Source organism: Chamaea fasciata, unplaced genomic scaffold (genome assembly GCF_029207755.1).
Source record: "Chamaea fasciata isolate MVZ Bird 193981 ecotype frontalis unplaced genomic scaffold, bChaFas1.0.hap1 SCAF_19, whole genome shotgun sequence".
NCBI lineage: Eukaryota > Metazoa > Chordata > Aves > Passeriformes > Sylviidae > Chamaea > Chamaea fasciata.
Genome location: NW_027094104.1, coordinates 5,423,268 through 5,448,346, shown reverse-complemented (window position 1 = coordinate 5,448,346; position 25,079 = coordinate 5,423,268). Strand labels below are relative to the sequence as shown.

At 59.3% G+C, this 25,079-nt stretch overlaps 2 protein-coding genes across 6 annotated transcripts in view; both read right to left on the bottom strand.

The window, feature by feature from the left end:
- Positions 1 to 2,835: 2,835 nt before the first annotated feature.
- On the bottom strand, positions 2,836 to 7,169 carry CBX4 (chromobox 4). The gene is made up of 5 exons (XM_066200403.1): positions 7,002 to 7,169; positions 6,863 to 6,906; positions 6,118 to 6,183; positions 5,416 to 5,482; positions 2,836 to 4,918 (listed from the first exon to the last, which is right to left on the bottom strand). The coding sequence occupies exons 1-5, from the start codon at positions 7,068 to 7,070 to the stop codon at positions 3,590 to 3,592; spliced, it is 1,575 nt and encodes a 524-aa protein (XP_066056500.1). The 5' UTR covers positions 7,071 to 7,169; the 3' UTR covers positions 2,836 to 3,589.
- Positions 7,170 to 21,071: 13,902 nt separating this feature from the next.
- TBC1D16 (TBC1 domain family member 16) overlaps positions 21,072 to 25,079 on the bottom strand; it is a 31,100-nt gene continuing 27,092 nt past the window's right edge. For 3 of the 5 annotated variants that reach the window (XM_066200447.1, XM_066200448.1, XM_066200449.1), the window contains 3 exons: positions 24,521 to 24,700; positions 23,878 to 24,024; positions 21,072 to 23,402 (listed from right to left, as the gene is read on the bottom strand). In XM_066200447.1, coding sequence (XP_066056544.1) covers positions 23,157 to 23,402; positions 23,878 to 24,024; positions 24,521 to 24,700 — 573 coding nt within the window. In that variant the 3' untranslated portion in view covers positions 21,072 to 23,156. The remainder of the gene's footprint in view (positions 23,403 to 23,877; positions 24,025 to 24,520; positions 24,701 to 25,079) is intronic. The other 2 variants (XM_066200450.1, XM_066200451.1) reach the window with 2 other exon arrangements.

The window sequence follows — 25,079 nt, the reverse complement described above, 5'->3', positions numbered from 1 at the left end:
AGAGGTTAACACATTCCTGGGAAATACATTAAATGTAGCGCGCACCAGTCTTCCTAATGGAGCGTGGTGACGCTCCATCTCACCCTGGATCACTCTGATAACCATTGGAAGTCACCGTGGACTCCTCATTCATTTGCTCAGTAACAGGCATTTAGGTTTGATGCATTTACTAGGGAAAGAGTGTGGCAGGAATGAGTAATTCATATCCAAACACTTCATCTCTCCCAGCCAACTTACCCAGCAAGGGAAGGGCGCAGCTTTTAAACCAGTAACTACTTATCACACCTTTCACAGCACAGGAAGCTGCTGGAGTTGTGATAAACATGATCAAACTATTAAAGTAAGAAATATCTGGCTGTGTGGTTTCCGGGAAATGGTGCCTCAAACCAACCATGGCTGCTGCCGGCACAGACAGCGCTCCAGGGGCTTCTGCAGCCCCGGGGGTGGTGGGTGCAGGGGGGGAACTCAGAAACACACGCTCAGAGGGAGAGTGTTTCCTTAAAAACTGGCTACACAACACCCTCCATTTTCAGAAATGCTAATGAGCTGAGCTAACTGCAAACCTGCAGCAGTTATTAATTGCCCAGAGCCTCGCACACCTACAGCCCAGGGAAGGGAGCTGCAGAGCCAGCTCACGGCATCAGCGATGCCCAGGCTCTGGCCCAGAGCCTGCAAGCCCAAGTTCAAAGATGCAACCTGCCATTTTTGAGAAACCCCGCTGGTTTCACCCACCTTTGTCTGGCTAAAGAGCAAGTTGTGCCCTGGCAGCCGCCCTGCCCCGGAGCCGTGGCCCGGCCCCACTCCTGCACTGGCTCCCGTAGCTGTCTGTTGAGCCGCACTTCCCCTTTCATAAATCCCATTTTGCATTCTGAGCATGCGTCTCCTCTTCCATGCCATTTTTGTTTTCAGAAAACCATTACCTTAATTAATCAAGGGAAATGCATCATTTCTGATCATATGTTCTGATAGTGAAGCCTGGGATGGCAGGGAAACCCTTCCCACCAACCCATCCCTGGGCACCCCCCGGCGCAGAATGGGGTTCACCAGCACCTGCCCTAACACCACTTCTCCGGCACCCTCAGCACGTCACCCACAGAGCTCTGGTGACACGTAGCGTTGATTAAAAACCTCTTAACATTCCGCACAGCTATCAGGCAAATGTTGATTTTAATCAGAGTTCACCATTTCCACTTGGGTGGAAATACCTTGGGAGCACAAACCACCAGCTTTGGGGCGTCTGCACAGGCAGGTGAACACCCCAGCACTGAACATTGCCCAAGTGTCCTTTGGCTTTGGAGCACCAACCAAAACCAGGGCAGGACCGAGCTGTCAGCACTGACCCTGCCCAGTGTCAGCTCCCAGCAGCCATTCCCACCACAACCTGAGCCACACCAGATCAAAACCTGCATCTGCAATAACGGTGTCCATAGGCAGTTGTCCCACTTGGGAACAAGCCTCTTTAGCTGTTCCAGCTGGGAAAATGGCATCCACCACCCAGGGCTTACTTTTCTGCCAATTTAGTTCAAACTGCATTGGGAAAGTGCTCCAGCTCTGGCATAACTGCTGCAGGCAGGACCTGTGTTGAATGGCACACACAGGGGTTCCCACTGCCACCCACAGCTGGCGGGAACATCTGTCCCACCTTCCCACAGCCACCACACGACCCTCAGATTTACAAAGGAACAATTACCAAGATGAGTTTGGAATTTATGTAAATGAAATGAAGCCCGGGTGACCCAGAAGTGGGCAACGCAAGATGGGGGGTTATTTGTGCTGTGGGAACAGCACTGTCACATGCCTGGACAGAGAGAAACTGACAGCAGGACACAGGGCTGGCCCTCACCCCACGGCTCAGCTCAGGTGTCACTGCAGGGTCCACCTTGCCCAAACCAATTCAATTTGCTTCTCACAAGTTCATGGCTCTGGTCCACCCACATCAACATGCCATCAACAATATTTCAACCCAGATCTTTGCTGGAGGAGACATCGACTTTGACCAAAAGCCCAAAAGGAGACAGGCTGGCACCAGAGCCAGTTTTGCTGGCACCAGAGCCAGTTTTGCCAGGTTTGGAGGATGGCACTGCCCAGGCACTCAGCTCTGTTTGGGGAGGTCGCTGGGGGGAACAGACACTGAGCACCATATCTCAGCCACCACACTGTAAACTCTCTTGCAAAGAATTAACCCTGCATTGTATTTCCAGTAGACTCCAGCAATTATTAATCTTGTTCAGAGACAGCTGCAGCTTTCTTGGTGGAATTTGGACCATCTTCCTTTCTGAAGACACTCAACTTCTTATCTAACTGTGACCTTCCCCAACACTGGGATGACACTGCTGGGATGGCAACCATCACCCATCACTGTGCCACCTTGCCAGCCTGTGCTTCCCTAGCTTTCTCAGGCTCCCATCACACACCTCCCCCAGCCCGCTCTGGAGGAGGCCGGCCCTGCAGGGAAAGCATCACACCGTGGGCTCCTGTGGCCTCACTGCTCACCCACGACACAGGGTGCCCTCAGCACTGTGGCCACAACACTCCCAGGGTGAAAACTGAATTATATTCAAAACGCTGCACCTTGGAGCAAATTTTTTAACCTGCGGGTACTGGCTCTGGGGCAGCCCAGCTGCAGCCTGCCCACACAGGGATCTGCCATCCGTAATGCTGTAACAAATGCACTCCAAATCAAGGTAGTTTTTGTAAAGGTTTATAGTCCTTTGCCATGATTGCATGATACATTTCTTCCCCTGTGACACAGCCCTCAGACCAGGATGCGCCGCTGGCAGCTCGCAGCAGCTGGGCTTTGCACTCCGATCTACACTAGCTGCAGAACATCAAATGCACTTTCAACATCTCCATTTAATATTTACATTCAAGCAATTAATAATTGGAAGCTTATAGTTTAGACATTTCTAATAGCAGCAATTTCTATAATAGCTCGTTTAGCTTTAGATAACGATTTTTTTTTTTTGCACATAGAAACACCACATGTGTACAGTATCAAAAAATATATACGGGATGGTCCTGCGGGTCGTGGGGAGGGCAAGGGACCAAGACTAACAAATGCTCAATGGTTAAAAAGGAGAACAGAAAATAGTCGTTTGATATAGTTTATAAGGTGATCTAGGGACTCCATAAATCTAGGCTTTATATTTCATTATATAAATACCTACAAATAAATATATTAGCGTGGCCACGGAGCGACCAGCTTTCAGCTCAAACAATACATTTCAATAACACCACGTACAAACGGGAGCAAGAATCACTTGACAAGTTAGCACTGTTAAAATATAATACTATAACTCTGAGTAACTGGCGGGTCCCATCCTTGTGTGTCCCATTGCCTGCAGGTCCTGGAGCAGCCCCCAGGTGCGGGGCGAGCAGCGGCGAGGTCACCCCACGTGGCACGGATGGCCACCGTGCCTGGCCCTGTCCTGGCGTCCCCTGGCTGGGGACGGCGGGCTCGGCTGCCGCAGCGTGGGCAGGGGCACGTGGGCTCCAGGGAAGGGGCACCAGTACCTTGGAGGGAGGCTGTGGGGCCTGGCAGCCCCGGGATGGGCGGGCAGCTCCCACGGGGAGCAGCTGCCACCCCACCTCACACCGTCACGTACTCCTTGAAGGTCACAGTCAGGCAGTTTGCGGTCACATCTGTGATAATTATATTCCCAAAGAAGGGCTTGAATTCCTGCAGGGACTCGGCCTCCTCCTCTTCCTCCTCCTCTGCGACCTCCTGGGGCTGCGGAGGCTCTGGGGCCGGTTTCTCAACCGGTGGCGGTGGTGGCAGCTCCGGCTTCACCTGTGCCAGGGCCGGCTCACCCTCCGCCCGCGGCTTCACGCAGCGCAAGTCTATGGGCTCGTCCAGGTCCGAGTCGAGCAGGATGACCTCGGGCTGGGCGGGCGGCTCCGGGGGGGCCGGGGGGCTGAGGCAGGTGGGGGCACTGATGCTGCGGGAGGTCAGGCGCTTCTTGCCCGGCTCCCGCTCCGCGTGCGGCTCCGACAGGCAGCGCTTGCGCGAGCTGGCGCTGGACAGGTTCAGTCCCATGGAGGAAGGGCTGTGCTCGCAGACGGGACTCAGGGACCAGGGCACAAGGTCCGGCTTAGTAGTGAGCTGCAAGGGCTGCTCTGCTGGAGGAAGGGGCAGCTCCTTGGCCAAGGGAGTCTTTTGGGGACCTTCCTCCAGCTCTGCAGGGGGCTGCCGGCTCTCGCTCTCTGTTTTACTCAGGGCATTGCTGCCCACCACCCTGTCCTCCCCTGGCTTCCTCCAAGCCTCTACCTTCTCCTCCCCACCCTTCTTAGGAGTCCTCTCCTCTGCAGCCCGCTTCCGGGGAGGCTCCCCAGACTTGATCTTCACGGCCTGCATGCCGTTCTCCATGTACTTGCTCATCACAATCACAATGCGCCCATTCTTGTTTTTGTTCTTGACGATCTTCATCTTTCCCCCAAGGCCGTTGCTGGTCACCCTGTCCCGGGAGGGTGGCCCGGTACCACTGGACAGGTTCTTCTCAGCTCCATTTTTGCTCTCTGCTGTGAGGTTCTTGACTGGGCCCAGCAAGTTTTTGGCTGGGCCGTGAGCCCACTTATCCGGGTGGGCGACCAGGGGGGTCTTGTTACTGTCCAAGCAGGCCTGGCCCTGCGGCTCTTTGCTGCTGGGCTGGTAATGGGGCTCGTACATCTTGGGGTCTGGCTGGTAGTGGTGGTGCTTCTTGCTGTTCAGCTGGTAGTAATACTTCCCTTTGCTGTGGGACTGGTGCTTCATGCTGCTCTCCTTGCCATTGGGCTGGTACTGGTGGTGCTTCTTGCTGTTGAGTTCATACTGGTGCTGCTGGCTCTTGCCAGAGGAGCCAAGGTCCAGCTTGGGCCTGGTGTCCACGGCCGGGTCCTGCAGCCCCGTGAGGATGTTGGAACGGCGGGCGAAGGAGGGAAGCTGCAATGCAAAACCAAAAGCTGCAGTCAGGAGGGGCTGGAGAACCAGGTGCCAGAGCCCCGGCAGGTGCTGAAGGCCCCGGCGGAGCTCCCGCCCCTCAGGCAGCTCCTTACAGGATGGGCCACCGCGTCCTCTAGCAGGCGGCCCCAGCCCACTCCAACTTAGAGGCTGTGCATTGCTCCAGATTAATGAAGCAATGAAAAGAAGAAAAGCCCCCTTCAATCAGCTGTCTGGGAACGGGGGCTGAGCGGGACCGCTGCTGCCGAGCCCGCGAGCAGCCTGCTAATGCCAGCTGGGCACGGGCACAGCGGGTCTGCTTGGAAGGGAGGGGGGCTGGGGCACCCGCTGAGCTCAGCGCTGGGGGTCCCCGGGGCGTTGCAAGGCGCCCGGGCTGCGCGCAGGCTCCTCGGCATGATGAAACCCGCTGCAAGCGGCGGCTCCCCGGGGACGGCCCGCGGCAAAGAGCGCGGGGGAGTGGGGCCGGGCGTCCGCATTACCTGCACGACCAGCGGCTTTGGCTTGGGCCCCCGCTTGCGGTATCCCATCAGCTGCTCCTGCCGCTCCCTGCGGGAACACAGTGTCACGGTGAGCCCGAGGGCAGCACACGGACCCCCGCCGCCGCGCCCCCCGCAGTGAGAGTGACCCTACGCGGGCGCAGGGAGGGGATCGGGGCCCGCAGGTGGCAGCGGGCCGGGGGCACGGGTGGAAGCAGCAGGCGCCTTCCCCGCTGTTGCCTCCCCGCTGCGGAGAGGGGCTGAAGTTCACAGTTTGCGCCAAAACACTCCAGGAAATAAATGCGCGGAAAGAGAAAAAAAAAAAATTAAAAAGGCTTAAAAAAAAAAAAAAAAAAAAAAAAAGCCGAAGCCCGTCCAAGCGCAGCAGCAGCAGCAGCGCCGCCTCCTCGGCTCGCGGCATCGAATCCCGGGAAGAAGGAGCGCGAGGCGCGGCGTGGGGGGGGCACGGCTCGGGGGGGAGCGCGGCGTGGGGGACCTTGACCCGGAGGTGTCGCCCCGTGGCCCCGCACCGCCCGCCCCGCCGGGGCCGCGCCCCCCGGCCCGACCCGGCCCGGCCCGGCCCGGGGCCGGCCCGCGCCCACCCCCGCCGCGGCCCCCGGCTCCGTGACGCATCTGCAATTACGGGAGCGGCGCGGAGCGGGGGTCCCACCGCCCCTCCCGCATCCCCCAACCTTCGCCGCTCACCTGTTCTGGAAGGCGATGAGCAGCCGGGGGTCCAGGATGTTCTCCTCCGGCTCCCACGTGTTATATCTGGGAGAGGGGAGGACAGCGGCCGTCACCGCGGGGCCCTGCCGGCGGGGCCGGGGTCCCGGGCAGAGCCACCCCGCAGCACCGGGCCCGATGGGAGCACGGTGCGGGGCTGGGGTCCCGGGGAGGGGGATGGGCGGGGGGGGGGGGCCGCGGGGACGGTACTGTTTATTTAGCGCAGTTATTATTCCGGAGGAATTCCAGGCATGTCATGATGAAATTTTCCAAATCCCCTTTCCCGGACCCAGGAAAGCGGCCGCGGGGCGGAGGAGGGACCCGGCCGCCGCGTCCCGGACCCCCCCGCGCCCCCCCGCCCGCACTGTCATGCAAACCCCGAACGCTCCGCAGCAGCCGCGCTCGCTCCGGTGCCGGTGCTGCCCCCGCCTCGTCAGCGGCTCTCGGGGCTGCGGGGCGACGCGGACGATTTTTGCGGTTATTCCCCCTTTTCCCCCCCTTCCTGCCCCCCCCTCCCCGCTCGGTTCTGCAATATGGAGCCCGACTCCCGAGGAGGGAAAGGGGGAAGGAGCCATTTTCTGGTGCACATCAGCCGCCGCCTGCTCGGCTCCCGCCGCCGTCACCACCGGGCCCCGCCGCCGCCTCTCGCCGCCCGCTCGCCGCCCCGGCCGGGGCCCTTCCCAGAGCCCCATCCCCGGCCCCATCCCTGCCCGGTGCCGGTACTCACTTGGGCGACCATCCCCTCCATTTCACCAGGTACTCGACTCTGCCCTGAGCGGCGCGGGAGGCAAAGACACGGCGTCAGCGGGAACCGCCACCCCCGGCGCCCCCCGGCCCCCACCGCCCCCCGCCGCCGCCCCCCGCACCTTTCGGATCCGCTTCTTCTCGATGCTCTCCACCGCGAAGACGTGCTCGCCCACCGCCGGCAGCTCCATCCCGCAGCCGGGAGGGGCCGGGCCGGGCCGCGCTGCAGCCGAGCTGGGCTCGGGCTCCGGCAGCTCCCGCCGCCGGCCCGACAGACACTGAGCGGCGGCACCGCAACCGTGCAAATCCCGGAGCGAGACGTCAGGGAGGCGGCGCCTCCCGGGCCCGGCTGCCCGTCAGCGGCGGGGCCGGGGGATTGGCGCAGCCCTGCCGGGGAGCGAGGCGGGGAGGGGGCGGGCGGGGGCCGGGCACGGCGGCGCGGGGAGGGGGGCGCGGGCAGCCCGGCTCCCGCCCCACGCGTGACTCAGCACGGCCCCACGGGGCTGCCGGCACAGCCCGCGGGGCAGGTGCGCGACCCTCGCCTCGAGGGGAGAGGGGTCGGGCGGGGGGTCCGACCAGAGGACGCGCCGGAGGACGAGCACCGGGGACGGCTCCGCGCCGCGCCACGTCGCGCGATGCCCCGGGCCCGGCGGTGCCCACCCCTGGCACGGCCCGAGCCGCCTCCGGGAACCGTGGAGCCCGACCCTGCCGGGGAAGCCCAGGCCCCGCTGCCCGGCGGGTCCCTGCGGCCGTGGGGCGGCCGGCCCGGGGACAGCCAGCGGCGGCGGCAGCGGGCCCGGCCCGGGGCAGGTGGCGGCGTTTTCCCCGCCCGGTGCCGGAAGCCGCGCACGGCGGCGGGGCCGCTCGGGGAGCGCGGTGCGGGCGGCTCCGCTCTCCCTGCTCGTGGAGCGGGTCGCGGGCTGCAGCACACGCGTGTCCACGGCCGCCAGCGGGGCCACCCGGCCGCTCTCCGCGCTGCTCCGGAAAACGTGGCGGTGCCGGGGCGGGAGGCACCTTCCCCCGGACAGGTCCTGGTGTGAGCCCCGTGCAGCCCCCGCCGTGCGGGCCGGCAGCTCCGGGCCTGCCGCCGCCGCTACGGGAGAGCCCCGGGCACCGCACCCCGGGGCAGGACGGCGGGGCCGCGGGCACGCGTGGGGTGATGCCCGGGGCGGCCAGGAGCCCTCCATCCCTGCCGGGAGCTCGACTCCTGGGCTCGGTCCCCGCAGGTGCCCGGCTGTGTCCCCAGGCCGGTGCCCCGCAGGAACCGGAGCCTCCGCGCCCGCTGACAACGGAGCGGTCCCTGGGGCTGGCGTGGGCGGGGGGTCTCGGTGCCACCGTCCCCGTCTTCCCCCCGGGCACTGCCGACCCTCGGATGGGCGATCGATGCCCGCGGGGCCGGGCCGCTCGTGGGGTTCTCGGCAACTTTGGCCGGGAGCGGCGGGGCGGGGCTCGAACGGCTCCGGGGCTGCTTTGCCGGGGTCGGGTAGCACCCCCGACCCCCAGGACGTTCCTCGTTCCCCCGGGTCGGTCCCACCCCGGCCCGCGGGCCCCGGGCAGCAGCAGCCCGCGCCCTCGGGGGCCCTGCCCGGGCCCGGAGGCACCGGAGGGGGGACACACCGGGAGGCACCACTGAATGTCACCGCGCCGCAGCCCCTAACAAAGACGCAGCCGCCGCGATCGCAGAGCCGAGCCAATAAAAAGCAAACTGATATTACAATTTTGATTTCCCTGGAGGGCCGAAGGGGCTTAATGTAAGAATTATTATCCATTGTGAACAGCAGCCCAAGGAAAACACACACAGGAAGATTTAATTTTTTTTTTTTTTAACTTAGCGGTTTTCCTAAGAAACATACATTCATTGAAATTTATGCCAGCGGAGTTTGTTAACCCTCCCCTTTGACATTTCCAGCTTCTCCTGTTGCCAGAGGAGACAAACCGCTAATGCTCGCAATAAAACTAAATGCCCAGGGACGAGCACTGTTTGGTGCGATTCCTCCCCAGCCTGGAAGAGGAGAGCTGCAGAGCATGTCCAGCTCCCGATCCCGCCCGGCTGGGAAAGCTCTGCTCTTCCCAGGACACAGTCGGGAATAGGCGACGAGGAGGGCAGAGTTTGGCTGGCTGCATATATCTATAATTTTTTAAAATTTTAAACTTGTGTGCAGACATCCTTGGCATCTTTTAGAACCTGCCTCAGGAGCAGGTTGATGAAATACAATACATATATATATATATATATATATTAAAAAAGTGAAACAACACTGAAAACCAATATTAAAAGCATTTTAATCACTGCCTGGCCCCTGGCTCCCACGGCTCAGCAGCAGCTCCCGTCCTTCAGGTTCCTGTAGGATCTTCATCTGCTTTCTGTTACGGGGCTGATTGCACATGATTCACAATAATGACGGTAATGGTGGTGATTTTCTGTCTCTTACCTTGCTCAGGCAGCAGCAGTTCATGAACTGATACATCTTTCTCTTTGTCAGGCCCAAAGAGGACACCTTATTTGAACCACATAAAACAGCCTAAATAAGGAAAGTGGGAAGCATTTCCAACTGTTGCCTCTTCCTGACTGGCTGGGGCATATCACAGGGATGAGACAAGGAAAAGGGTTTCCAACCAAAAGGAACAGGAGCCAAGTGCTGCCTTTAAAGCCAGGAGAGGAGTGGGGTGGCCCCGGGCAGTTCCTTGCTCGTTTGCTCGTGGATCAGGCAGGTACGAGGCACATTCCTCCCCTTCACCACACACTTGGCCAAAAATTCAGATTCCTCTTTCTCTGCAGAGCATCAGCAATAGGTGCTGCTGCTCTCAGCAGGAGGACTCTGTCCCAGGTTGAGGGGTGGGGGCTCCAGCCCCCCGTGTGCCTAATCCTGAGGTGGGGCTGCTGGGGTGCAGCTGTAAGACAAAACCTCGAACAGCCAGAGACAGATGGGCTTCCTGCAGGTGCTAGGAACCATACCAAGGTAATTTCCCCTCAAATACTTGCTGGCCATGTTCCCTCCATGTGCCCAGAGCTGATGCCTGTCTGTGTTTATTCTTTCCGTCATTATTTATGAAGTTCTTACCCTGGAGCCAGGGTCAGCTCCGTGGCAGTGCCTTGCTTGGGGTGGGTGCTGCCCCTCCAAAAGAAGATGCTCCTTTCCCCCTGGCCCCATACACCAGCAGCTCCTGCAGCCCCATTCTGTGTTTGCCATCAAGCAGCACTGATTACACATGCCATCATTTCTGATGTTGCTCATTAGTCTGTATCATTATTAGCAATTCAAACCAGCAATTCTTTTCCAGCTGTAATCCTCCAGCTCCACCAAGGCGACTCCAAGGCTGCAGTTTGGGGGCTCACCTTTTCCTCCCCTCTGCACCAGCCAGGCCAGTGGTTCCTACTCAGCCTGCAAAGCCAGGAGCATGCCGGCCTGAGCACCAAATAATAACAGAAACTTAATTCATTAATAGTTACAGCGTTTCCTTCAAGGCCACTCTCACAAGGGGCCAGGCGCCGACTTTGCCATGTCCTTGGAGCAGGGGGGAGGGCACTGGCCCCATTCATCCCTACCTGGCCGCCCTCAGCCTTGGCCAGCTGGGCTCCAGGATTTGCCCTTCTGCTTTTGTCAGCTCTGGCTTGCATTGGAAGTTGTGGCCAGTCTGAAAAACGGATTATGACACAGCCCTAGCTGAGGTCAACACCGTGCTGGAGAAAGACAAGAAAAGGATGAGTAGGTAGGCTTGGAAAAAGAGACAACGAAAAAAGCAAACCCACAAAACCCTAAACCCACCCACCCAATCAATAGGATGCCATGAAGTACGATGTGAACAATGAAACCCTGTTCCAGGTTGCCAAGGCAAATCTGTCAATAGAGTATTGAACAAGCAAATCTGACTTGCAATTATTGTCTCCTTCTAAATACAGGCTGCCCCTCTGCCTTGCAGCTCAGCCCCGGTGCTGGTGTGGGGAAGCTCAGTGATTGCTGGTTCAAAATGGTGAGGGAAGAGTCAAGTCTGGCAGCTGGGCTGGAATTTACTCCAACACATGCGCTAAAACCCCCCGGAGCATCCCCACCACTTTCACTGCAGCAGCTGAAGTGACACGTGCCCTGCCCCCAGTGTAACAGGCAGCAGCAAAAAAACCCTTTGGAAAACTGTTCACCCTTTAAAGCTTTCAGGAAAACATCCACTGCCACGAAGCACACGCGGGTGTCCTCAGACGCCAAGTGCCCAGCATTTTGTAATGCTTAGGAAAGCACCATGAAGAGCCTGAGCACTTGAGGCTGGGGCTGTCAGGGTGGTGGCCTTAAAATCCAGCACAGCAGCAAGGTCTGGAGCTGCCACCATCCACCCAGAGGCAGCAGCAGTGGGAAAATCCAGAGGCGAAACCACCCTGAACTGGGTCATCACGTGGAAATTTAAATGGCTTCACAAGTGCATCGCTGCTGCTGCTGCTGCTGCTGCTGCTGGTGCACATGGGGCCGTGTTAGGTGAGTGCTTTTTTCTGGTGCTGCTTCCAGCACCAGCCAGAGGAGATTGTGAGCAGAATCCTCGGGAAGGAGACTCTTGCAGGAGCACACAGTGTGCTTCCACAGCAGTTTAACACAGCACAGCTGAGCAGTTTCTTTGTAGCTGGTGGAGGGCCTGAGGCAGAGGGGCACAGGGCAGTGTCACTCAGAGCAGCTGATTTGGGAGAGTGGCTGGGCTCCCCTCACTACCGGAGCTCACCATGAATGAGGCAGCCCCAGAGGAAGGAAAGACAGCTCTGCAGAGCTGCAGCCAGCCCAGGCAGGGAGGGCAGCACTCCAGAGCAGGTTCCCAGGATGCTCCATCCCTTGGGCACTGGGCTGGGAACAGCCCCCCTTCCCCAGGGCTTTTTCTGCTGTGCCTTCCCCCCACAACCTCAAGCATGGGTGCCAGTGAGGGAGCCTCAGAGACCATCTGTCTTTAATCTCCTTAGAGCCAGACAAGTCGGGAGAAATTCAGAGGAAAGAGGCACTGAAGTCCCTGGCTGTGACAGCACAGGGTTCTCAGCACGCAGCTGGTGGGAGCAGGTCCTGCCTGCCCCACATCCTCAGAGCAGTGCAAGCTGCCTGAGACACCAGGCAGAGAGCACCGGGAAGCACTCCCGGCCCCTGGAGCAGAGGGAGACGGGACCCCTTCCCCAGGCACTGCAGGGAGCCTGATACCCGTCCTCAGCCCCGTCCTGCCCTGCACCTTCCCCGCCATCCCCCTCAGATCCAAGCAGCCCTGGAGAGGTCTGTCCTTGGAGCTCTTTCCCCTCTTATCGCTTAAGCTGATGCTGTTCCCTGGCAGCTGAGGGTAATTATGAGATTTTCTCCATCAGAGCTGGGTCTGTGCCTGTGTCCCCAACAGCGCTGGCAGCAAGGAAACTCCTGGAGCAGGGATGGCCACTCCTCCTGCTGAGCCTACGGGCACTCTGTGCCTCTTCTCCCTGTTGGGCAGGAGCTGGGCTGAGCCCAGGGAAAGGGGCTTCAGGCGGGCACAGCATCCCCGGCCCCCGGCGGTGCAGCCCAGCTGCCTCATCTCACACACAAATTCTTCTGTCTCCCAGTCATGCAAGCAAAGCTTCCTGGGATGGAGAAGCATCCATAAGGCCTTCCCTGGCTGCAGGGGGAACTGGGCTGGTCATGCCAAGCTATTTAAGCACAGAGATTGATTGATTGATTTGCTAAGATTAGAGCTGAGGACGGTTGCAGCCCTCTCATGCTGGGACCTGTGGATACTGCGAGCTTTTCTCCCTGTGCTCTGCTCCCACAGCTGTTTGTGCAGCTCCTGGCACTGCCCAGGCTGGGACCAGCTCCTGTGGCAGAGCAGTTTGAGGCCATGTTGTGCTGGTCTGAAGTGTCACCCTGGCCTCCCCTCTCCGGGCAGAGTGACGATGAGAGCAGTGATGGCCCAGAGACAGAGCTGATAATTACTGCTCCGGGCTGGGACCGCTCAGGGAGCTGTGGGACAAGCAGCAGCGAGGGCCTTGTCAGCACATGTCCTGCCTCGTGGCCCGGGCATGGCACACGGCAGAGCTGGCACAAGGACAAATCACCCAGCACAGCCGAGCCCGGGGCTGAGCTGCTGCAGGCACTGGAGGTGCTGCCCTGGGGACAGGGACCCTCGGGCTCTGTGGGCTGTGATACCCCCAGCACCCATCCCCAGGGCTGTGGGGTCCTGGCTGGTGGCAGCACGAGCTGTGGCTCCTGCAGAGCAGCCGGGGCTGGTGCTGTGGTGGGTTGTGGGGGGCTGCGAGCTGGGGTCTGTCCTTACAGGAGCAAGCTGGGAGCTTTGCTATGGACAGACAGACTGTGCAGCCCCAACCCAGCCCAGTGCTGCTGCTCGGAACGACAGGCTGCTGCCCCTGCCCTCCTCCCCTCCCGCAGAGCCGCTGCTGGTGTGCAGCGGCCACCAAAGGCATCATCATCCGGCAGAGGCGCCCCGGTTTCTACAGGGCTCCCGCCCGAGCCCCGCTGGCGTGCAGGGCTCTGGCGGGAGGGAGAGAGGGAGGGAGGGAGGGAGGGAGGGAGGGAGGGAGGAAGCGTGCTCGGCTCTGCGGTCAGGCAGTTTCCACCCCTGCACCTGAGCCGAGGCGGCGGCAGCTCCTCGCAGCCCTTCCCTCCGGCTTCCTGCCCACGCCCCGGCAGGTTCTGCTGGGCCCTGACTGCAAGGCAACTTCACCAACCTACAGGCTGTCCTGGCACCTCATCCCCTCAGAGGATTAAACCAAGTATTTAGGTTTTCAAAGGTTTCAGAAAGATTTCCTGGCTACGCTGTCCGCCCACCACGTGTTGCGTTGTCACTGGATCTCCAAAGCTGCTTAGTCCCACCCAAGCCAAGCTGCACTAAACCCATCAGGAGAGGGATGCTCTAGCTTTGACAAGGAAGGTGTTAGTCGTTGCAGGGCAGAACTTCAATCCAAGGCGCTGTGGGGCCTGCTCCATGACCCTGCTCCTGCTGATCTGTGGGGCTCAGGCTTTGATTCTGTGATTTGGGTGATTCAGCACCTGCACTCAGCACAGGCCACTCTGCTGCTGCAGAAAGCTCAGCCTTGGGCCTGGAAGATGTTTTCATGGCCTGTGAATTCCATAAACCCAAAGGCTGATGATGTGTGAGCCCCTGGCACGTGTGTTGGACGGGGCAGAGCTCTGGCCAAGCGCTGCCTCGCTCACAGCGGGTTTGTGAGCCTGGGAACAGCCACACAGGTGCTGAGTGAGCACAACTGGGAGACGCAACTGGGAGCTGACTGGTTAGACTGGCTCCTCCAACCTCTGTCCTTCCTTGGACTGCCTGGATTTGGTTATGTACAGCTAACCCTTTGGTAAGGGACTCAAAGGCTCGCTATCCTGCACTGTTCCTGCCTGGCACAGTGATCCCGCCCCACAGTGACATTGTCCTGGCCTCTGTGGGTGTCAGTGCCTGGCCCTTGGATGCTTTCTCATGCTGAATGTTCAGGTGAAGGCTCTGCAGCAAAGACTGCAATTCACCCATGGGAGATGGACAGTGAGCAGGGCTGGGGGCTGTTCCTTGGAAAGCTGCAGCCCATCTTCCTTTTCACTTCCCTTTCTCTCAGGCGACTGCGTGTGCCCTGGGCAGCTATTTTTAGGCTGCTGCTCGCTGTCTGCTTTCCCCCAGGGATGCTGAGCAGGTTCTGGGAACTCCAGCTGTGTCTTGGGCAGCATGAGAGATGCTGTGCTTCCTGAGCTTGCTCCTTCACTCCCCAGCACACACCCTAGCTCTGCCACTCCCCTGCAGCTGCCCTGTCACGGGGCACGAGGCTGAGATGCCCATCCCAGGAGCACAGACACTGCTGAGGACTGGCGGGGGGGGGATCTCCTGTGCCAGGGTGATGCTGATGCTCTGCCCAGGCAGCCAGGATTGCAGGGCAGTGCTGATTCATGGGCTCTGTCATTACAGTCACCACAGCTGTCCTGAGCCCCGAGGATTTACTGCCTGCAGCCAGGAAATATGGCACAGGCAGTTTGTGTTCCTCGTGTTGGAGTGGACATCAGGAGCCCTGGTGTCACCCAGGGCTGTCTCAGACTCCCCACTGCAGCTGCCTTGCCCAGTCACCCCATTCCTGGTCTTGCCTCCTTTTCTGCCCCTATATCCACTGTCCCGGGCCCCAGCACAGTCAGTCCTGACCGTGGGGACACATCTCATCTGTGTCACAGCCTGTGGGGACAGCTCCAGCCTGGATGGGGCTGGCAGGGAGGTGAGGAGCTGTTGGAGTCCCTCAGTGACAGGAGCCACTCGTGGGGGTGACACTGAGGGTTCACTGGAGCCACTTGGTTTCTGACACACCCCGTGGGTGGTCATGGGCAGGGGGGTTCCCAGGGCTGGTACTGCCAGTTTGTCCCTTGTTTCTCTGCCCCGTGCCACCTCTGTGAGCAGATAGAGGGCTGTGTGTGCCCTGGCTGTGTGTGCCAGCTGTGCTCTGCTGCCCTGGGGTCTGCAGGGACCCCACGGTTTGGGTGGGACAGGGGTGACACCTGCACAGGGCAGGGCTGTCCAAGGCAGGATGGGAGCTGTGAGGGGCAAGGATGGGGGTTGCAAGGGGCAGAAGGAGTGGGATGAGCTGCAGAGTTCTTGGGCACCCCGGTAATTGGGGTGCTGTGACACAGACCTCTTTGATGCTCAATCCCAGCTCCCTGAGCACGGCTGCCTGAGCTGGGGGTGTCTGGGGCACCTTCAGGGCGTCAGGGCCTGCCCCGGGGAGGCTCCAGCTCCGTTCCCGCAGTCCATGTTTGGGCTTTGGCTGCAGCAGGGCCATAAAAGGCAGCGTGGGGAGGGCGCTGGCGCTGGGCCTGCGGCATCTCCGTGTGCTGGAGCATCCCGGGGAGCTGCTGCCGGGACTCAGGGCCGGGGACCGGTGCAACCCCATGGAGAGCGTGCTCTGGGTGTCCCCCAGCCCATTGCTGCCCAGTCCGTGTCCCACTGGCCCCGTGAGCAGCCCCCACCCCAGCACCCGCGGGTGCCCGGGGCATCCCCAGGCTGGTCCTGCCGAGCTCCTGCTGCCCCTCAGCCCGGGCCGGGCACTGCCGGCTCCATCCCCGGGGCTCTCCTGGGGTCTGGGGATCCAGAGCTGGCTTTGTCCAGTACCAGTCTCGGTGGAGTGGCAGCGCACGGGAGGTGCTGAGGATGCCAGGACTGGGAATCCTGTGGCCAGCAGAGACTGGTGTGGACTGAGAGCATGGAAATGAAATCCAGCTGCAAATCCCTCCTTGGGGATGCTCGGGCTCAGAGGTGTCTCAAGGGGTGGAATGGGGCAGCAGGAGCCCGGGCAGAGGGGAAGGAGCAGCAAAGCTCATCTACATCCATGCAGAGAGGGACAGGGAGCAGCCCTGTCACCCCGCGGGGGCTGATTCACGAGCAAAGCCCGAGCTCTGGGCTGGGTGGGTGTGAGCCAGCCAGAAAGAATGCGGGGAGGAAAAACAGTGAGGAGGAAGGGCCATTCCTCAGGTATCAGGGTGGGCACCACTGAGCTGCAGGGCGAAGTGTGAAGGGTGGAGAACTGGGGCCAAGCGTTGGAACAGGGTGGGAGGGCTGCCCCCAGATTACATCCCCTGGGGCCCTCCAAGCTGGGCTGGGCACAGGTTGGCAGGCTCTCCTGGGGTAGGGAGCTGTGGCAGGAGGACTGCCAGGACCCCTGGGCTGTGGCTGAGAGGAGCCCTGGCAGTAACTGTGTCCTTCCTGAGCCCTGGCATCAGCTGTGTCCTTCCCAAGCTGTGGCCCCAGCCCTCAGCTCTGGGACGGGGGTCCCAGCACACCCAGCAGCTTCCTTGCACCTGCTGCAATTTCCAAAGGCGTTTTGCCCATGCAGGTGTGTAACACTGAGCCCAGTGCAGCCATTTCAGACCTGGTGTTAGACACAGCAAAGGAAATCTCCATTAATGGCACCTCCCCATGTCCTGGGCTGCTGCCACAGGGTCTGGGGGCTCCGCTCTGGGCCTGGCAGGTGCCCATGCCCATCCTATCCCCTGTGCCACAGAGGATTCAGGGCAGATTCGTCTCCTGCCTTGGCTCCTGCTTACGTATGTTCACTCTGTTCATTCCCTCCCTGAGCAGCTAAATTAAGCCGAGCAACAATGGGCCATCGATTATCCCATTATATTTCCATCGGGCCTGACTTCCCAGCGGCTCCTGCAGGGTGGCACACGTGGCCCCGGCAGGGGCTGGGAGCAAAGAGCCCCTTGGGAGGTTCTGCTCCTGTCCCTGGTGTCCCACACACCGAGGAGACCCCAGACCCACTCCAGCCACTGCCCCGGCCCTGGCAGGACAATGCGACAGACCCCAGAGGCCACCACTGATGCACCTGTGCAGAAAATGGTCCTTTGTCAGGGGAACCTCCCCATCCCAGGGGCTCTCAGGAGCCATCCCAGCCCTGCCGAGGTCGGGTCTTGTTCCAGCCATTTGCACAGACCTGGGGGCTCGGTCCTCTCTGTCCCGTGCTTTCCACATGGCTCTATCCCCCCCCGATTGTCCTTTTCTTCCTGTGTCACCTATTCCAGCCCTGCTTATTCCGGGTCTGTCCATGATCCAAGAGCTGACGAGCCATTATTCAGGACCAGAGGGGTTGACACGTGTGGCTCCTCACTGCCCCACCGTGCCACTCTCCTGGCAGGGCCCCGGCCCGGCTCTGCCCCAGAGCTCCCTGTGAGCATCCTGGAGCGTCCTCCCAGCCGCAGTTTGCTGGAGAAGGGCAGGGTCAGGCCGTGTTCGTGGCAGCGAGGAGAGGGATGGGCATCCCAGGCAGTGCCGTGGGGGTGGCAGCCCAGGGAGGTCCCGCTCTGCTCCCCGCACGGGGCTGGGTCTGTCGCCCACTCCCCGCTCTCAGAGGAGCTCAGGAGCTGAGGGTGACGCTGCTGTGTCTGCACGGGGATGCGCCGGCAGATCCTACCTGCGTCAGCAGCTGAATTCCCTGCTCTCATTCCCGCTCCGGCTGCGCCTTAACCCTTTCCTGCCACCCTGAGCACGGGCTCCTTGGAGCCTGGGTGGCTGTGACGCTCCGGCTGTGGCAGCCACACCTGGCCCTGTCCCCACACCCCGGCCGGAGGGGACGCAGCATCCCCCGGCTGTGCCGGGCACCCCGATCGGTGCCGCGGCTGCTGTTTGGGCTGTTTCCAGGGTTTCCAGTCACGGCTGGAAGTTTTTCACGGCCCACCCTCACCTGCAATATGTGGAATATGGGTTCGTGAAGCCAGGGCCCGGCTGCTGGAGCCGATTTGGGCCAGGCAGCCCTGCTGGCAGGTGCCTTGAGCAGCGTGAGCAGCACCAAAGGGCTCCCTGCCTTCATCCACAGCACAGGTTCTGCCCGGAGCTGAGGGCTTGGGATCACTGTGCCAGGTATTTGCCGTGTCCCTGGGCTCTGTGACAGCCCTGTGTCTCCCCTGCAGAAGCCTCTGGAGAGCAGAGAGGACTTTTGGCAGAACCCCATCACTCAGCACCTCCCCGATCATCTCTGCCACAGCCAAGGTTAGTCAAGCCCAGTGCAGACAGAAGGAGCTGAACTTGTTTGTGGTTTCTGAAAGACAAACCCAAGCTAAACAAAATCAAAAATCTCAGGAATAGGACCTCAGGAGCAGTCCTTAGGCTGCTCCTTCTGCTGCTGCTTTGCCACATGAAGCAGGAGCTTTGGCAGGGCCTGAACTTGCTGGATTCAGAGGGACCTGGTGTATGGGGGCACTGGAGGGCTGGGGGCTGCCAAAAATCCCTCACGTTATCAAGAAGCTCCACCCAAAGTCTGGCTGACACCAGGTCCCCTTGCTGGGATGCCTGAGCTGTGTCCGTGCTCACTGCTGTGGTTTTGGGAACGTCGGGGTGTGGGGCTGAGCCACGTGCAGCCCCAGCAGGGTTTTCCCCACCTCGCTGGCTCTGGGTGGGCAGCTCCAGCCTGGCCGCTCCTCCTCGCTGCAGCCCCACGGGGAGAGCGAGTCGGCAGCGCTGGCACAGCTCCTGCTGGGCCCTGCCGGCGCTGCCCCAGCCTCTGCCTCTCTTCCAGGAGCCCTGAAACCTCATCGCGAGCTGTGTTTGTGTTTAAATGAGCCGAAGAAAGGGCGTGCAGAGCCCGGGGCAGCGCGCTGGGGCAGGGCCGGGCCAGTGCCCGGGGCAGGAGGTGCCCGTGAGCTCCAGCCGGCCGGACTGGTCTATTTTTATGGCCCAAGTTGAGCGACCCCGGGATTAATCAGCCGGCTCAGGAGGACAGGCTACGTTGGGTTTGAAATTCTTTAGTGCTTGTAATAACTCAGGTGAGTCTCTTTGTTCTTGTGAGCTGTAATTTTTCATTTGACAGGCAGCGTCCCTTGACAAAACAGCCAAACAGCCACATCCAAACACACCCAGCCCTGGGACGTGGCACCAAGCCCCTCCACCTGGCCCTGCCTCGCTCCCAGGTGACAATTTCCCCAGTGCAGCAAACTCCAGGGGCAGTTTGGCCAGACCTGTGTGGTTAGAGTTCAATGCCAAGGACAAACGAAGCTGACCCGTTGACCCCCACCCGCTCACCCAGGTGTGGGGACAACCTCGGGACACCATGTGGCACCTCTGCCCTCTCCCCCCGTGCCCAGCAGCCCCCCAGGTGTCCTGGGAACCAAGGACAATCTCCATCTCGAGGTGTTTGCGGTGCTCTGTTCCCTTCTCCTCAGAGTTCCAGGTTCCTGCCGGGATTACGGAACATGGCGTTACCACGGGACAGAGGACTCTGTTTTCGTTCCTCCCTGCTCCCCTTCCCCCGGCAGTGGCAGGCAGGAGGATGTGTCAGATCAAGGCTGAGGCTAAAGAGGCTTACACTGACTATTTACCTTTTCGAGGGGCTATTTTCGGCTGCTCAGCTGCCGCTAATACAAGGCTCAAGGCAGCGACTGAGGAGATGCCACGTGAGGGTCACTGTTTCTGGGATCCACTTTCCTCCTCTGCAGGGACCAAGGCTTGGCTGCTTTTTTGTTCCTTGGAGTTTTGTTTTTTTTTTCAGATGGCAAAGAGTGCCATAAAAAAAAATCTTGGGGACAAGTCAGAAGGACCTTTGTGTCCTTTGAAATGCGCTGCCCTGTCCAATGTGTGACTCCTTTCCACCCTTGCACTGCAGGGAAATCCCAACATTGCTTCCAGTGCTATCCTAGGCTCTGCCAGAGGCCTCCAGGTCAGCTTCACTGACCGTGTCTCCCCACAGACAAGATCAGATGCTTGTGGATCTCCAGTGTGAGGTAAATAATGGCATCACAAGCCAATGGACAGGCTGAGACTGGAATTGGGTCATTGGGATGTGAGCGCTGCCGGTCCCTGGGAGCATCTGGGGACCAGCTCCATCCCTTTGTGTCCCTGACTATGGCAAAGTGGGGTCAGTGCGTGCCAGGGGCATGGGGAGCTCCAATGGGAGCACAGAGACAGACACCTGAAGTCTCCTGCTGACAGAGGGACGCTCAGGCCACACCAGGCACGGCGGAGTGGCCAAGGGTGGCAACTGATCCCAGGGCTGCACACCCAGAGCTGAGCCCTGCTTGGAACAGGACCCAGCTTCTTCCACATGCTGGAAAGCTGCAGTGCAGAGTCTTTAACTAAACGAATCCGGAGTGATTTCCACATTGCTGAATGACATTTTAATAGTGGAAAAATAACGCTCCAAATTATCTACTTCATCTCTTCCTATTGTCTTTTACTGGCTGGGAACGAGTGCTGCAGCAAAACCAGCTCAGGCTCTTCTGGGAGGGGTTTGCTGGTGCCTCCCAGCCCACGGCAGGCAGCAGGGAGGAGAGGAGGGGCTGTTCCCCTGTGCCCAGGAACCCAGGAACCCAGGAGGGGCTGTTCCCTGGTGCCCAGCACCCTGTGAGCCCAGGAGGGGCTGCCCCTGTGCTCAGTCCTCCAGGCCTGGCAGGGCTGCCCACACCTCACAGTGCTCCCAGGAGGCTCCGGCTGCCCCAGCACCAGGCTGGCTCCTACTGTCCCCCTGGAGAGCTGGCACTTGTCCCCCTGCCACCAAGTCGCTCTGCAGGAAGATGCTTCTGCCATTTTCTGCTCTGTGCTTTTTTCTGACGTGAATTCAGCCACTGCCACTTTGAGTTTCCATCTGGATGGGGCCATCGAGTGCTGCCACAGGTCCCCAGGAGCAGAGCCAGGGGACAGTGATGCAGCCCCAGCACGTCTCTGAGTGGCTGCAAAAGCTGGGGCATGGCCTCTGCTGTCCCCAGACTGCACAGCAATGGACACACAAAAGCCTCACACAAACTTTTATTATCACTGAAACATCATAGATCTCCACAAACTCCCTGCCCTGGAGCAAAGCAGCCCCAGCCCTCACACGAGGGGTCCCTTGCCAAACCCCAGCTCACACCTGCAGCCTCGGTGCCGCCGCAGCCGGGCCGATTCAGAGCTGTGCCATTCTGAGTGGGTTTCCCCACTGCTCTCATCCAGGGGAAGGTTTCCATCCTCTGGATTAAAGGCACACAAATCAGGGGCTGAACTATCCTGCCACTCAACAGCCAGCCCTCGGCATGTTGCCTTCAGCTGGTCAAGGCTTTTTCCATTCAGGAACCTCGCGTGCTCCTGGCTTGTGCTGATTCACACGGAGCATCCAAGCTCCAGCCTCACCTCCCAGCAGGAACGGGCTCCAGGACAGGCTGTGGGTAAGGCTTTGCAGAAGGATTTTGAGAGAATGTGCTTGTCAGGTGCAGGAACCCACCCAGCTCTGCCTGAGGACACGGTGGCTCCACACGTGCTGCTGAGGGCACAAACAATTCCTGAGAGGCAGGGCTGGGGAGTGAGCCTGCCCAGGACAGTTGTGTGGAAGCAGCGTGGAGGGAGTGAGAGGGAGCAGGACAGCCAGGGAAGGCTGCAGAGGGATGCAGGGAGGCACAGCACGCTTCCACCTTGGCTCCTTTTCCAGCCCTACAAAGAAACTGCTCCCCTGGCTCTGTTTGGCACAAACGCTGGCTCAGGACACGCCTTTGGAGGCTGTGGAATTTGGTAAGAATTGGGGCCTTTGGCAACAGGGCTCAAGGCCCCAGCTCCACTTCTGGCTGGCAAAATTTATAGCAGGCATGGGGAGAAACACTGTCCTTTCAAAAACACCCTGAGGGAAACCTTTATCAGACACCTCAGCAAAAACGACTGCAACAAGGCAAGTTTCATTTTCACTTTGGGATGTGGAACAGGGAAACTGAAACACCCTGGCACTGACTGAAGAGCCTGAAACCCACACGGAGTGTATGTGCCACAGGCTGTGGCAGTGACAGGCAAGGACAGTAAATATTCAGTAATTGAGGAGAGCCAAAGGAAACACAGTGGGAAACATACTGGAAACAACAGACTAAAGTATTAAAGTCTGCAGTTGTCAGCATAAAGAAACAGCTTTGCTGTAATGTCAGAGAATCACAGAATGGTTTGGGTTGGAAGGGACCTTAAAGCTCATCCCATTCCACACCCTGCCATGGCCAGGGACCCCTTTCCCTGTCCCAGGTTGCTCCAAGCCCTGTCCAGCTGGGCTTTGGACACCACCAGGGATCCAGGGGCAGCTTCTCTGAGCACCCTGTGCCAGGACCTCACCTATCTCCCAGGGAAGAATTCCTTCCCAATATCTCATGAAGAAGGAAACTTTGGGCAGTGTCTGTGAAATACCCTGACCTGGTATTTCCAAGGGCAGTCCGTTTTCTATAAAAATGGAAAAAAAATCCTGCCAGCCAGCAGATCCTATAAAACCAGAAAAGGCCAGAGACACGACTTCGAGGTCACCGGTCCTTCCTTGCTGACAAAGCAGACACCTTCCCTGCAATCCCATCGGTCTGCAGTTTTATTTTTGGCAGATTATAATTAAAATGGCTTTTATGGCTTTAAAAAGAAGCCACGAAGCTGCACGTTTTGGTTGAAGCAGAGAGCGCGCGCTGTGCTCTGGGTGAGGGGACAGTGGCCTTGGCTCTGCTCCTGCCACCTGCCACCAACACTTCTGGGCAGCCTTGGCTCCCTGCAGTGTTCTCCTTTCTCACCAGCAAGTAAGAAAGTTCTGGTTGCTAACCAGTCCAGTCCCAGAGGCAGAATAAAAAGTCCTTGTTAAAACCTAGAAAAGCTTGTTTCTAACAAAATCAAAACCAAACACAATTCCTGGGTCGATGCCTTTCTCTCAGGTTCCATCACCCATGCAATGGAACTTCCCCTATAGAGCAATTCAATTCCCCTTCCATTCCACACCTTTCACTCTTCTCAGAGTCTTGACAAGCTATTCCTCCATTTTTTTCTTCAACATTTTTTTCCTATGCACATCCTTCCTGCCCTTCCCTTCCGTCGTCGCACCCTGTTCCTCCCAGCTATTTTCGGAAGGCAAAGACATCCCGTGTTTTCAGGCCCTTTTTGCTTTCACATCCTGGTTTAGGAGAAGACACTTCCACAAGCCCCCCATACGGGCAGCTCTCAGACTCCAGGTGGTGGCCAGAGCACTCCACAGCAGGGATGAAGCCACTGTCCCACATGCCTGTCCCACACAGCTTGCAGAGGTCATGCAGGCTGCAGGGGATGCGGGGCAGCAGGTGGAACTGATAGAGCAGACTCCTGGCCTAGAGGGAGAGAGAGGGAAAACGGTCACCGCTCACCAGGGGACCAACACGGAGAGCTGAGGTGGCCTCCCACCCAATCCTCCTGTTTGGCTGCCTGGGCTTCAGCAAAGGCATGTCCTGCCAACACCTGAGGGTTACCCCAGGCACTAGGGACAGTGGCAGGTCACAGGGGCTGCCACACACCACAGCTCGTCCCATGGCCCCAGTCGCTGCCAGCTGAAAGGCACCAGCAGCTCTGCCTCCATTTCCCTGAGCGGATTATCCAAACAAGGGTTATCCCAACCACACCGTCACCTCCCAAGCACTCAACAACCACCTCCTCCTGCTGCAAAGCTTGTTTCCAGGAAAATAGCAGCATTCCACCCAGGCAGCCACAGGGATTCAGGAGGTGCAAAGCTGAAGCAGCAGTCCCTGGTTTTCTGAATACTCTGACTTGTCTCTGGACCTTCTCTCATGTGGGCACCTGGGCATTTACCTTCCTGAGTACGAGCTCCCCGTTCATGTGCATGGCCAGGTTGCTGAAATGCAGCAGCATCTGGTCAGTGGCCAGCTGCTGCTCGATGACGTCGTCCCCATAAATCACCACGATGGCCACGCAGATGAAGAGGTGGAAATAGTCTGTCTGCAACAGGAACACAGGGGCTGCTGTACAGCAGGTGGAGGCAGAGCTCTGGCTTCACCTCCCACCCTCCACAAGTGGGTCCTTGGTGAGAGATTTTGCTCCCTCCAGTTCTGCCCAGCAGTGAAAACATGAGTTACTTGTGACTTCTGAACCACACTGAGCCAAAGCCTCTTTCCTTCACAGCACAGCAGCAAGGTCTGCACCAGTGTTTGCACCCCAGTGCAGATTTTTGGGAAGGCATTCGCCAGCTGTGTAAGAGAAGCCTGAACTTCAGAAGTGGGTGTTCGACATTTTCTGAAACACCTCCTTGTGAAGCCCAGAATCCCTAAAGGGGAGAGGCAAGCAGGGCTCCATCCTCCTCTTCCAGACACAGATAAACCTCTGCCATAGTCACAGACCCGACTTATTTTGGCTACTTTGCTTCTAAGAGTCTTTCTGGAAATCCTCAGTGCCGAGGGACGAGGAGGACTCAGGCAGGACATGGCAGCTGCCTCACCTGGTAGTGAGCCCAGCAGGCCTCCCACATGCGCAGCGCCTCGGCCTCGGGGAACTCGCGCTTGAAGCAGAGCAGGATCCAGCGGTGGCAGAAGAGCATCTGCAGCCCATCCTCTCCCAGGGCACTCAGGTGCTGGTGGAAGCGCGGGTGCATCAGCCGCAGCAGCTCCCGCAGGTACAGCTGCAAAACACGCCCTGGCCTCAGCCCTGCCTCGGGCACTCCTTAGCACCCCGGGGAAACAGAGCTGGAGAGCTCCTCTCTCTCAGCTGCCATTTCACAGCGAGGATGGGTGTAACTGCCTTTGCATGCCTCAGTCGTCCAGGGTCAATTCTACCCACCAGGTATTTCCATGGAACCATAGAATCCTAGAATACCTTGAGTTGGAATTGACCCACAAGAATCATCAAAGTCCAGCTCCCGTCCCTGCACATGACAACCCCAAGGATCACCCCAAGGATGCAGTGGCTTTGGAGTGTGATTTGGCATGCTGGACTAACCCCAGCCCAGGAACTGGGGACAGTAGAAGCCATGCAGGGCTAAAGGGAGCCCGGCACTCAGC

Excerpts from the sequence above, each read along its gene's own strand:
- CBX4 (XM_066200403.1), bottom strand. The coding sequence starts at position 7,070 with ATGGAGCTGCCGGCGGTGGGCGAGCACGTCTTCGCGGTGGAGAGCATC. Across the intron at positions 6,907-7,001 it reads AGAAGAAGCGGATCCGAAAG|GGCAGAGTCGAGTACCTGGT; the intron begins GTGCGGGGGGCG and ends CGCGCCGCTCAG. Across the intron at positions 4,919-5,415 it reads CAAAGCCGCTGGTCGTGCAG|CTTCCCTCCTTCGCCCGCCG; the intron begins GTAATGCGGACG and ends TTTGCATTGCAG.